The 13471-nt window shown below is 40.1% G+C and overlaps 1 protein-coding gene across 1 annotated transcript in view; it reads right to left on the bottom strand.

Moving 5' to 3' along the window:
* Window positions 1–13471, bottom strand: part of LOC139709485 (uncharacterized) — a 175074-nt gene that overhangs the window by 76390 nt on the left and 85213 nt on the right. The window contains exon 9 of the mRNA XM_071621445.1: window positions 8795–8938. Within this exon, the coding sequence (XP_071477546.1) occupies window positions 8795–8938 (144 nt within the window). The remainder of the gene's footprint in view (window positions 1–8794; window positions 8939–13471) is intronic.

The following is a 13471-nucleotide window of genomic DNA, read 5'->3' as shown; positions in this document are numbered from 1 at the left end:
AAAGGCACAAACAGACACACACAAAAGTTTACCACCAGCAGGGCTAGGGAAGCTGCCCCACTCTACATCTACTTTCTACTAAAAAAAAAAAAAAAAAAAAAAATGCATTACATCATTGCACTCTTTATTACTGTTCCTTTCTCCATTTGCACTTGTAAACTTGCAATACATTTTGATGTGCTTAAGTTAGGGTCACACAATTGCTACCACAGAACATACTTGAAATAAGAAAGAAAAATCATACCCCAGGAATGTCTTGTCAATTACAGTATCTTTAAAGAGGAATCAACCAACAAATAAAAAGTCACAATTATGGAGAGCAATTAATCTTGCAGAAGAATGACAAAAAAAAAAATCTCCCCGATTCAATCGTTCATAAACTCATCAAACACAAATTGCCAGTTTCTATTTCCATTGAAAAGCATCTATTAATCACCTGCGCGTCGTATTACAATCGTTTTTCTTTTTCTTTCCTGTCATTTTTTTTTTTGATGGTCTTCCATTAAGAGTTCTCTCGCTGCCTTTTGCACTTTGCATAGTTTGGCTATTTGGAAAAACCCTTTAACGTGAATATATGTCACTCTTAGAGCTGGTATTTCCAATGTTGTACCAGAGATCACAAAACTATTCTGTGTTTTCACATGCACACAATAGCCACAGCAATGCCTGTCACAGAGCATGTGTTGCAAACACCTTGCATTCAGACTTAGACCAAAAGAAGAAGAAAAAAATGAAGAGAAGAGGAGGTGTTTGGTTAACATGCCAGAGGCAATGAAACTTTACATTGTTGTTTGTTCTCATGCACTACAAACACAGTCTTGATACTAAAGGCACGAATTGAACAGTGCCGGATCAGATGACAGTCGGGGAATGCGTGTCCGTGTGTGGAGGAAACATTGTAAGAGGTGTGGCTGGTTTTGTACCAGGGGATTTCTAATTCCCTGCACATGAATTGGAATTCATTGAAACTTCTTTTTTTTTTCCCTTCAATTTAATTGTGTGGACATGGAAACCTTTTCCACAAATCCCCTTGGTATTTAAGAATGCTTGCCAAGTGCGGGTTGCAGATTTCAAAAATCAACATGTAAAGTTCTCTAATTGACCTTTCTCAAGTAGCTTCGAAGGCCTGAACTGTCGAACCTTGCCGGTACATATGGACAAGCTAAAACATGACAAATGTGTCAGTGGAACATACAAACACTTCAGATATGGAAAAACCCTGGGAAAATATACAGACCCTGGAACTCAAAGATGATTTCATTTTATTTATATCTACATAATAGTACAAGAAGGACCTCCAGTGCATTGACTCGCAGTATTTTGGGGGGCACTCGGTTTCTTCTGCCTCCCACTAAACCCTGAGGGTATCCTCAGGGAAGTTTCAAGTTGGGCAAATACTAGTAGTACGAGTTGGGATCTTTCATGTGGACACGTACAGGTCTATATTTATGACATGTGTTCCCCTGGTGCACCATTCTGTCAAACTGGGAGGTTGGCAACCGTCAGAGCTGTGTAACCGTACCTGAAAGGTCAGCTGCGTTCCAGCGAACAAACATACTCCTACATCTCCATGTACAAAACAACAACAAATCTGACCACCTAATATGTTTTGAAACCACCAAAAAAACAAACAACAACAACAAATAATCAATGAAGGTTAATATAATTGAGTAAAGGGATAGAGACCAAGTGAAACAGAAGTGTCGACATGACAAAAAAAGAACAAAAAACAAACAGCAAACAAATGATCAAATACCCCTAAAACCAAGAGCTTTTGGTACAGAGTAGATGAATAGATGAAGATGGAAACAAACAAATGTACACTGGATGAACAGGAAGAGAGAGTGAGAGAGACAAAGTATATACGTATATGGACCGTACATATATATACATACACAGACCGTGCATATATATTCGTATATATCGTATACGCGTGGACATGAGACTGTATTAAATGTTGATATGGGCAAATGGTCTGTGGGTAAAATGACAGGCTGAGTACACAAAATGGCATAATGAACGAATACATAATAATAATAATAATAAAGGAATGAATAATACTTTTCCTCCAAGCAAACAAACACACACTCTCTCTCCCTCCCCCCAACCTTTCTCTGTAGAGATAACAGACATTATGAAAAGAGTTGTGGGAAAGTTAGCTAGAAGAGAAAAAAGTCTGAGAATGAAGACTATGGTGACAGCACAGATAATACTACACACTACAACTTCCTGCCATCAAGATTATTGCAATCATTTAAATCATAAATCTCAAAACTTTGAAGCATACTTGCATTTCCTACACTTTTCCCAGAAGAATACGCATCTATAACAAAGATTCGCTCCCTGACCTTATTTCCATTACAAAGCCCCGGGTTCAAAACTTGAGTCGTAAATATGGCAATCCCCGCGTGTCATTCTTGCCACAATGATATAAAATATGACATTATTGAATGAACTTGATGTGATAAAGTGACCTGTCTTATTAAATATTTCCTTATGGACAGATGTTACAATACTGCTTGTTTTGTTGGGTCTTTTTCTTTTGCATTATTGTGGGGTCTTTTTAGTTATGACTGAAAACAATCTTCTGTAGTGGAAACTGGTATAAACTGAAAATTTTTCATAATTCAATTCTCACCATATTCATACATGTGCATCAGTAGTTCTACTTCAAACTGCATATGTACTCATCTTGACAAGACTGGTTTGAGTTATCTGATGACATACAAATGTACATCAAATAGGTCCAACTAGATATACCCCCGCCAAACAACATTTCATAAGCTTTGGTCAAAACAACATTTCATAAGCTTTGGTCAAAAAACTGAGGAAGTAGTTAAATCTGCAAGATCTTTCCTTGATCTTCTGCCATTAATATGCCATTACCATGGCAACGTACTTTCGGGTACTGTCGAAAAATGCGTCTTGCACATCTACAACCAAAGGCACACATCTGTACCAAGTTTCATGGAAATTGGGCAAAAACTGAGGAAGTAGTTTGCAACACAAAATTTTCCATCATTTTGGCTCATAATATGTGAGCTGTTACCATGGCAACATACTTTTTGTCACTGTCAAGAAATGTGTCATGCTGACCTATATCCTAAAACAAACATTCAATATGAATTCCATGAGAATTGGAAGAACACTGATGAAGCAGTTTTGCCATGAAGCATTTTGCCCTATATTTTACCAATAACATGCCGTTACCATGGCAACGCACTTTTTGCCACTGCGGAAATATGTGTCTTGCACATTAAAATATTCAGATGAACATCTGTACCTAATTTCATAAAAATTGATCAAAAACTGTGGGAGGAGTTCGCGACGCAAGATTTGTACCCATTTTTGCCCATAATATGCCGTTACCATGGCATAGTACTTTTGGGTACTGTCAAAAAATACGTCTTGCACATCTACAACCCAAGGCACACATCTGTGCCAAGTTTTATGGGAATCGGTTGAAAACTGAGGAAGTAGTTCGCGACGCAAGATTTGCAACGGACCGACCGCCCGACCGACCGCCCGACCGTCCGCTGATTCCTATATACCCCCTTCAAACTTCGTTTGGCGGGGGTATAATGATATGAGAAAGAGCTCTAAGTAACAATATTGTACAAAAACACGACCAAAAATAAGGGTAAGCATTTCAGCACATATTTAAATATATCTATATTGTATTTCATAGTGGGGCATCAAAGATACAATGTACAAGTACCTCATGACTTAAAACAGATATCTCCTCTTTAAGAGGTTCTCACTGTCTATATACTATTAACCTTCAAAGGTGTTTATAAAATCAAGCTTTTTTTTTTTTAAATCGACACCTGTTTTGTCAATCTTTTAATCACTTGTTTTTCTCTCTCATTCTCGATCTCTTTCTAGATGTATTTGTGTAGGTATATCTATATCCCAAGCTTTTCCATCGTTTCTTCAGTACTAGAATTCCCTGTGACAACATGCCACCGCATCTTGGCAGTACATTTCAAGTCCATTTAGGCACGGCATCATCACCGTCACAAAGAGGCACCCCAGTCAAATCTGGTAACTCGAAGCCGGCAGAGAATGAAACCCAGTATTTGCGATAAGCTATAGGACGAGCCATCGCCGATAAGAATGCAAGAGGCGGCAGGCAGTTGGCCGGGGCAACCCCTCGGCTGGGTTATCAAGCAGTTTCATCTGTTGTCAAGTTGAACGTTATACCCCGTTGGACTTTTCATCAGCTGTTACTGTCTTCCCCTTGCATTCCTATTCATTTCGTTGCCTGGAGCAACGGTTAGTAAAATGAGGCTGCTGTGTTGACAATTGAGACCAGACAACTTTAAACTACAGACTTGTACACAAACAGGTCCAACAAACCTTCCTGACAGAACTCATTAAAACTTGCAAAGTCTACTTTATGCCATTAGTAGAAATGATGATTGATCTTACAATGGACAAGAAACAAGAATTACGTATCTTTCATTTGCCTTCTGAGGAGATGAAATGTCTACATCAGAAGATATGATCTGATATCATGCATATCTACAGAACAACCTTTATTTTTAAGCCTACCCCCCAAAAAACCACACTAACGGTAAAATGGAAAAGAGGAAAAGTGCATAGCAATAGCAAATAATCTAAAAAAATATAGCATTATTATTCAACTCTGTAAGGATTTTGGAAAGATATTACTCTATGATTAACAAACATTTTGTGAAATTCTGGGTTTTTTCAGAAATTCTCACAGAGATTTAGGTCTCAGCATCAGAAGGTAAAAAAAAAATTCTATTTCAATTTCAAGGTTATTTTAGGTATCAAATTTCAGAGGCATCTCAACAGTAGTAAAAGGGGTACAATTTCACAGGTGCTTCTGCTCGAAAATCTCTAGCACAGCTGATGTCTGACATATTTACAAATACACAGCCTTCCTCATTCTTCTCAGCCACACAGGGGTACTAATTTTCAACTTTCAAGAGAAATTAAATGTCACTCAGTGCCCTGGTAACATTAATGAGGTTTTGTTGTTGTTGTTGTTGTTGGTTTTTTTTTCACCTAGTAAATAGATTTCCCAACCAGGCTTCTCTTTCACTCCAAAGCATAGGTAAAAAAAAAAAAATAATAATAATAATAAAAAAAACACAGACGAAAGAAGGAAAGAAGGCAATGAATGAAGAATAAACCACAGTCTCAACAGCCTGCGAATTCCCCTCTGACAAACAGTTGGTCCCAGAGATCTATGTATAGAATTACATTGCATGACAGATTACATACAACTAGGCTCTCCACATCTAAAGCAACAGGATCAAACCCATGTTACGGAAGACCTCTACTGAGACTCATCCCTGACATGAATTAAGAACTCAGGGTCACTTCCAAATATAGCCGTAAAAAGGGGTAAATGACCAAAAGAAGTACACCCCTTCACCTTCTTTCCTTCAAGTTCCAAGCTCCCTATCTTTTGTCCCTGGAGAGGGTTCAGAGATGGGGTAGGAATGGGTGACTGCTGACAAACTAGGCACAATTAGTCACCCTTTTGCAGTTTGATACAACTCCTTTAACGGTACTCCGTCCCCACTCGACCCATGTAGCTCCAAAGGTTAATTAGTCAGGACAAATTGGAACTCAGGTACACCCAATGTCTTACATTCAGGAAGGACAAGTAGGGACAGGAAGGAGGGGTGGAGAGGTTGGTAGGGACATAGGGGGGTAAGAGAATGAGCTATGATTGGGACAAGTGTAGGTGGGTGGGAAGTAATGTGAGGAAGTCCTGAATTATATGTGGGGCCAGGAGACGAGTGATGGATGACACACGTAGAAGACAGATCCGACATCATTTTTCAAAGAGAAGAATAAATATCACGAAAATGTGACAGTGCCACAAATGTCTGATGCCCACTTGATACCACCCTTTAAAACAGGTTGTTCCACACATTCAGAATCTCATCCACGCACCTGACAAGTCCGGGTCCAATCTCTAGAGCCTTAAACCGCATGTGAGCGGATTTCCTCCCTTTACCTGTTAGCATGGATTTACAGCTTGTATATCTGCGATATCTCTCCTCACTTAGTGAGTTAATCACATAAATACAGACAATTATTGTTCAGCACTCTCTGAATGTGCACCCTAGAAGACCCATTTACACGGGAACCTTGTTATAACAAGGACCTAAAAACCATGACGATGACCTTGCTACAATGTATATCAGGCTTCTCACTATATCACTGAACAAAAACAGAGAAATATAATGTGCTAGCACCTGCAAAAATCACCTTGCTATACGAGGGTTTGATGTACCTGAGATTATTAAAACAGGTTTCCACTGTACCTTATTATCTCTTGTTGGAGTGCTTTGCTTGTTGTCTGTTTTGTTTGTTTGTGGTTTGTTTGTTTTGGGTTTTTTTTTTCGTGGGGACAGTATTCATGAAGGCATTAAAGAGATTTCATGAGCAACTGTCACAAACATGCTTGGAAAATTCCATCATCTAAAGGCAATCGACATGTTATAAAATGAGGTAAACTAGTCATGAAATAACGACAATAAAAATCATGAGACCTTTATTGCACATGAGCATGGTTTATGGGAATGCTATGACACTGTCTACAAAGGAAACGCTTTCACAAAGGAGGGCAAAATATTAACACAATCATAAAATTGTGGTGAAAGATTGAGGCAACTGAGCTACAATGTACATGTAAAAGCCACCCTCAACACTGGCATAAATGTACATACTGGAGTTAGATTTTTCTGCCTTAACACAGAGTTTGCTGACACAGTGTGCAAACAGAACGATCACCATAGCAACATTGAGATTTCTGTCATTTGACTTCCACCTGATGTCTTGTGCTTTACATTAATCTCTGCAATCACAAGTGAAACTGCACTTAATATTTCCTAGCAACAGACTCTACTGTCTCCATTTCCAATGATATTCCACTCTGTCATAAACAATCTATCAACCCAATTCCTTACATCCTAATCCACGATAACCAACTCCATTATACCCCCTCTGCGATACCGTCTTCCACCTTATCCCATTCCCCTAGACCACCACTCTACAATGCCTCATTCCACTGAATACCATTTCAATATGCCTAACTCTACTGCATCCAGCTCTACCACACCCAATTCCACTGTACCTCACGCTACCATGCCTCATTTTACTGAAAACCACCTCACTACACCCTACTCCACTCCATCCCACTCCACCGCATCTCATTTTACTGAATACTATAACGACATGACTAACTCCACTCATCCTACAGTACCACACCCAAGTCCACTCCAGCCCACTCTACTACACTTCATTCAACTGAATACCACATCACTATACCCTACTTCAGTGCACCCTACTCTACCACACACAACTTAACTCACTGCTTCCGAGATTACTCAAATTCCCATTGCTTCAAAACAGGGGGAACCCGGTTCCTGTAGACAATGGGTTAATTGCATACCACCTCACTACACTTTATTCCACCGTACCCCACTCTATGACGCCCAACTCCACTGCACCCCTCTCTACCACACCAAACTCCATTGTACCCCTCTTCTATCCCAGTTCCTACCACATTCCACTGCATGCCACTCTACTGCACCCAACTCCACTGCACCCCTAACTCCACTGCATCCCACTCCATCACACCCAACTCCACTGCACGCCACTCTATCACACCCAACTCCACTGCACCCAACTCTATCACACCCAACTCCACTGCATCCCTCTCTACCACACCCAACTCCACTGCACCCCTAACTCCACTGCACCCCACTCCATCACACCCAACTCCACTGCACGCCACTCTACCACACCCAACTCCACTGCACCCAACTCTATCACACCCAACTCCACTGCATCCCTCTCTACCACACCCAACTCCACTGCACCCCACTCCATCACACCCAACTCCACTGCACGCCACTCTACCACACCCAACTCCACTGCACCCAACTCTATCACACCCAACTCCACTGCATCCCTCTCTACCACACCCAACTCCACTGCACCCCTAACTCCACTGCACCCCACTCCATCACACCCAACTCCACTGCACCCCATTCCACCACACCCAACTCCACTGCACCCCACTCCATCACACCCAACTCCACTGCACCCCTCTCTACCACACCCAACTCACTGCACCCCACGCTACCACACCCAATTTCACTGAATAGGCCCAAACCCCTATCTACGCCATACTCCTCTGTACCCCACTCTACCACACCCAAGTCTACTTGCACCCCACTCTAGATCTATTTCACCCCATTCCCTTGGATATCACCCCTCCAAACCTCATTCTAGGGACTTTTCGATTGTGTCGACGAGGATGCCTTTCTCGTACAAGAGTGGTTCCAAATTGCTGCAGTCCACGCGTTATGTCCGTGTTGTTATCACGCATTTTGATTTCCATAGCGAGCCGTTCACAACGTCCTGTTATGATATCATGGCCCCATCCCCTCCTCCTGGCTAGCAATTGGCTCCCCAAGCGATGACATCACTCACGTCCTGAATCTAGGAGGACGTGATCGATGAAATCCTTGGAAGACACGTTCGCAATTCTGGTGTTGGACATGCTGGAGAGCCTAGAGCATGCACAGCTGTGCTTTAAACGATGTCATTACCTTGCTGTCCACGTCCAGGACGTGAAGTCGAAAAGTCCAGCCTCCTATTATCTCACCACATCCAAGCTGACTGCATCCACCTCCACCACATTCTTTTTGTCCGTATCCCACCCTACTACATGCAACTCTACAGCACTCTACTCTAAATATTACCTACTCTAGCCAGCACTTCTATGACTAAATTATGGTACCTCATAGATCCTGATCTGCTCAACAAGGTCCAGATCGGTGCCCGAGCGGCCGGTCAACCTCTGGGTCACCTGCTCCATTCCTAGCCGTTCCAGCCCATCGGTGATGTCGTAGAACGTGTCCTGGTCGGGGATGGCATTCAGGGTCTGAATGGGAAGAGGAAGGTGTGATGGTTGATTACTAAATGTGATGCCAACAAGATTATTACTTCCATGGTCCCATGTTGAACATTTCACCGCTCTCAAGTTTTGAGAATCTCTACATTTGCATCCTCTTTGGGCAAAAATGCTACCAAAGACACCAAAGAGAAGCACATCCCTGTGCATCACACTGCATTTTTTTCTTTAAATTACCATGTCTTTATTTACCACATTAATTTAATGTTAACATCCAAAATTTGCTATTACCATGAACAATTCATAACCATGAAATTTTTACAGATCAATGTACTACAGGTTAAACTGCCACATCTTGATAAATATCTTTGTTGTTGTTGGTCTTGTTGAAAATATGGTGATAAAGATGACCTGTGTTGATAAAGCATACTGTAAAACACGATATATTCGCGGCATGAATTTTTTCGCGAATTGGAGCCGACGGCTTTTTTTTGCGGCATGAAATTTTCGCGAAATGCCACTGGCACTCAATGCATATAATGTACATGTAGACAAGAATTTTTGCGTGCATTTTAATTTCGCGAATCTTGGCGCTCGCGAAATTCGCGAAATTAAAATGCACGCGAACATTCCTCTTTTTACAGTACACATATCAAGTGTGTTCTCTAGAGTAACAAGCATGTCTAATTTTTCACACAACTCGGATGTTGTGATCTCACCCTACTGTGCATCTCTTCTGTTCAAAGCTGCAATTACCCTTCCCTGTTTGAAACCCTAGTTGATATTTTACAGGTAGGGGTTTCTGCCAGGAGTAATGTCGGTACCCTTCTTCGAAAGCCATCACGGGCGTGTCAATGGGAACATGGCATTTATAGCTTGAAAGGATGAATCATTCGACTAACATTTGGCACTGTAAAAAAATCGCTTTCCGTTGTGAGATCATTTTAAGTTGCTACTAAAACGAGAATAAACAAAGAGTCCTAAGGAAAGAATTGAGGGTGATTGCCATGTTTTTAACAGACTTCCTTTTGTTATAAACAACTGTTTGCTGTATATAGTTGCTTCATATTCATACAGTTAAAAAAAGGGAAGAATAAGAGCAGGGGTAGTGGGGGCATGGAGGGCATCAGCTCTGTGATCCACTACTAGTAACCCTTTCTGTGTCAGGGACTTTGGACAGAGTGTACAACTCTATGGGGTTGTCAGTGCCAACCGGCACTCCACGCACTAAAAGAGTTAAGCGAAACTCACACAGCCAGTAGCCTTGACAGGAATTCTGACCTTCATCAGGTGAGGTCTGAATCATTCCGAGCCTAAATCATCAAAAATGATTTCATCAGAGGCTCACTCAGCTGACTTACCGGTAACCACTTGTTGGTAAATCTTTTGGGGGAGGTAGTGGTGGGGGGGGGGGGGGGGAAGAATCCTGTGATAAATATGGATAGGCTTGATTGATGTGGACATCAAAATTCATATCGATTTAAAACAAACATGGCATCTCTCAATTAGGGGCTGTCTCGAGTCAGTCCCAAGGGTAGAGATTTATGGCTGACAGGTTTTGAATGTGAGCAATAAAAGTGAAGAGGCATGTCTATAAAGATGCAATCACAACTGATCAAAATTGTGTGTTTTTCATCAAGCAACTTCTGGACAAAAAAATTGATCCTTCCTTCTTTTTTCCCCTTTATGGGAGGGGGGAGGTGAAAAGTGTAATACACAGAAAAGAACAGAACTTGCTGTTACTATTACTCATTTATGAATTATTTATTTATGCAGCTAGAAGCTGCCAAGTCTCTGGATGCAAACTATCATTATTTTGAAATATGGAGGTTCAAGCGATCTGGCCATTGATGATTCATTACATACAAATTGGATATCACTTAAGAGACAATTGCCATCAAAACAGGCTTCTGGAGAGATGTGGATATCCACTGACAATGTTCATTAAATTTGCAGTGTACCAGCATGACCACTCCTTTTTACAATTAACAAGTCCACAATTTAAGATGATTTGTGAATCTCTGAATGGCAAGTCTTGTTCTAGTAAAAGAACATTTCTCATATGAACAATCAGCTCTATCAACAATTTACGATGAGATGCTCACAAAACTGCCGGTGAATTTTGATCTGTCACCTGCTGTACAAACCTTCCTCATGGTACGGTTTGTACTGTTCAAGATTTTGTTGACTTCTCCTATCTGTATTACAACGAAAGACGAGTAGTTTTAGCACTTTGATTTGTGTGTTCTGTGTGTGTGGCTGGGGAGGGGAGGGGAGGGTTCGAGAGGTTCAGGCGCAGAGAGGCATACATGTACCTTTAATATATATCAAAGTGTACACACTGGTGTTTGAGGTTATTTGTGGAGTTGTACAATCAAATCATATCTTAATATAAAATCTATTAAAGAGGACACCACTTCGAGTACTTGGCACTCCTCTTTCCAAAATGATTAAAGGACAAGTTCACCTTGATAGACATGTGGGTCGAGAGAATGCAGCAATATTAGTAGAACACATCTGTGAGAGTTTGAAGAAAATTGGACGATTTCTTCAAAAGTGATGAATTTTTAGGTTTCTGCTCAGTCACGGCTGGATGAAAAGACTGCTATAGCTTGTGATGTCACATGTGTATAATGATATAAAGAACGAATGAAGTAAATTCAACATATTTCCATGTTTCTTGCATAACAAAAGAACACTCAACTTCTCTCTTTCAGGAGGCAGGGGAAATAATAATCCCCTTGACATACGTTAGTAACGAGTCGAAGTAATGTGCACTTTATTAAAAAATCAAAGTTTTGTGAAATTCTCTTTTTCTTTATCTTATATCATTGTACGCATGTGACATCATACACTGTAGCAGTCTTCTCATCCAGCAATGACTGTGCAGATACTTATAAAAATTAATAACTTTTGCACTGATTGTCCAATTTTCCTCAAACTTTCACTGATGTGTTCTACTGATATTGCTGCATTCACTTAATCCCCATGTCAATGTAGGTGAACTTGTCCTTTAAGCAAAAAAAAAAAAAATATATATATATATATTTTTTTTTTAGACAATACTGAAGTAGACAAGGTGATCTGACCCTTATTCCAGTCAGCTGATTTGTGTTTGGGAGACACAAGCTGGATGAAATGAGCATGTTTGTCACAATGGGGGAAACCCCCCTTGCTGTGTGGGGAAATGAACCAGATTTGGGCCCAGACTGCTGAAGACACCACACATATGCCAATTACACTCTGAATCAAGAAAATCATTAAAGGCGCTCATTTTCTTATCGATAGTACTCTACAATGTTTTAAATCCCCCAGGTACGTGTCACGGGACACGGATCAGAAAAATATTTAATCACTGATATGATATCGAATAAGGACAGAGAGAGAGAGAGAATAAACAACAACAACAAAATCTGGATGAAGAAGCCCACTGAAAGTGATGTGGTTCATGGACTGGCAGGATGAGGACATTTAAGTCTATATTTTCTGACCTAATTATAATTTCACCTGTTTTGTAATTCTTCTTTAATATACACGGTTAAAGTATACCATATAGTTTGATAAGAAGGTATCTAAAAACTAATAAGCTTAATTTTTGCTGGTTGTCTTTTATTTTGTATTGTAGCACAGTGGAGACAAAGTGAGACCTTGGTGTATATCATTTTTCTACAAGATTACATTGCAGTTTTTTGAGAAAAACACAGAGAAAAACATTTACGCCCAGCTAAAAGTCTAGCCTGCTAATAAGGGGCATCCGAAGAATTCGACTGTAAGTTGGGCTGCCTGATGGAAATGAACAAATTGGCCACGACAGGTTGAAATATTTGAAGAGTCACTTCTGTTTTCTTTTAATTTGTAACTGAACTCAAACTACTCCTGTTTCAAATGATTTCCCTTGTTAAATGTAGGATTTAGGGATCTTATACTGACATGTCACACATTGCTTGGAATAAGATTTTTCACAAAATCCTTTTATAGTTGATATAAATTTCATTCAGTAATATGGCGACTGGTATGCCTCCGCCATAATGCATGATTCTCCTAATAGGTCTAGATAGTACATGTGGACAATGTGTGATTACATTTTCACAAAACTGGCAAAATATTGAAATGACAAGTTTGTCACAAATGTGTTGAATGTTCACCTTCCTTGACCTTGGTTTAATTGGATGAATAGGAGAGCATGTATTTGGGGATTTAAGGACTTTAACTTGACTTTGACCCATTCATACATTTATGCATTGAGTAATTTTCATGGTACCGGTATGGAGAAAAAGTGCAATTTCTGTACTGAATAGTAAATTGTTACCATGTTCATCTGGCCTTTGACCCTAAAGTTCATAAGATAATCACTTTCAGGTAGAACATGCATAAATATGCAGTAAGTTTCACGATAAATTGAGCCACTTCCGAGATATGGAGGAAAAAGTTAGTTCAGCACTTTCACTTGATCTTTGACCTTTTGACCTTTGAGGCAAAAAAAAAAAGAAAAAAAAAACTCTCTAAAGAATTTCTATTAGGTTACACATGCATACACCAAGTGTAAAAAAAAAGAATTATCCT

This window comes from Diadema antillarum, unplaced genomic scaffold (genome assembly GCF_040938485.1).
Source record: "Diadema antillarum isolate AM-2024a unplaced genomic scaffold, OU_Dant_1.0 seq00001438_RagTag, whole genome shotgun sequence".
NCBI lineage: Eukaryota > Metazoa > Echinodermata > Echinoidea > Diadematoida > Diadematidae > Diadema > Diadema antillarum.
Note: the sequence above shows the minus strand (reverse complement) of the source record. Positions and strands in the feature narration are given on the sequence as shown.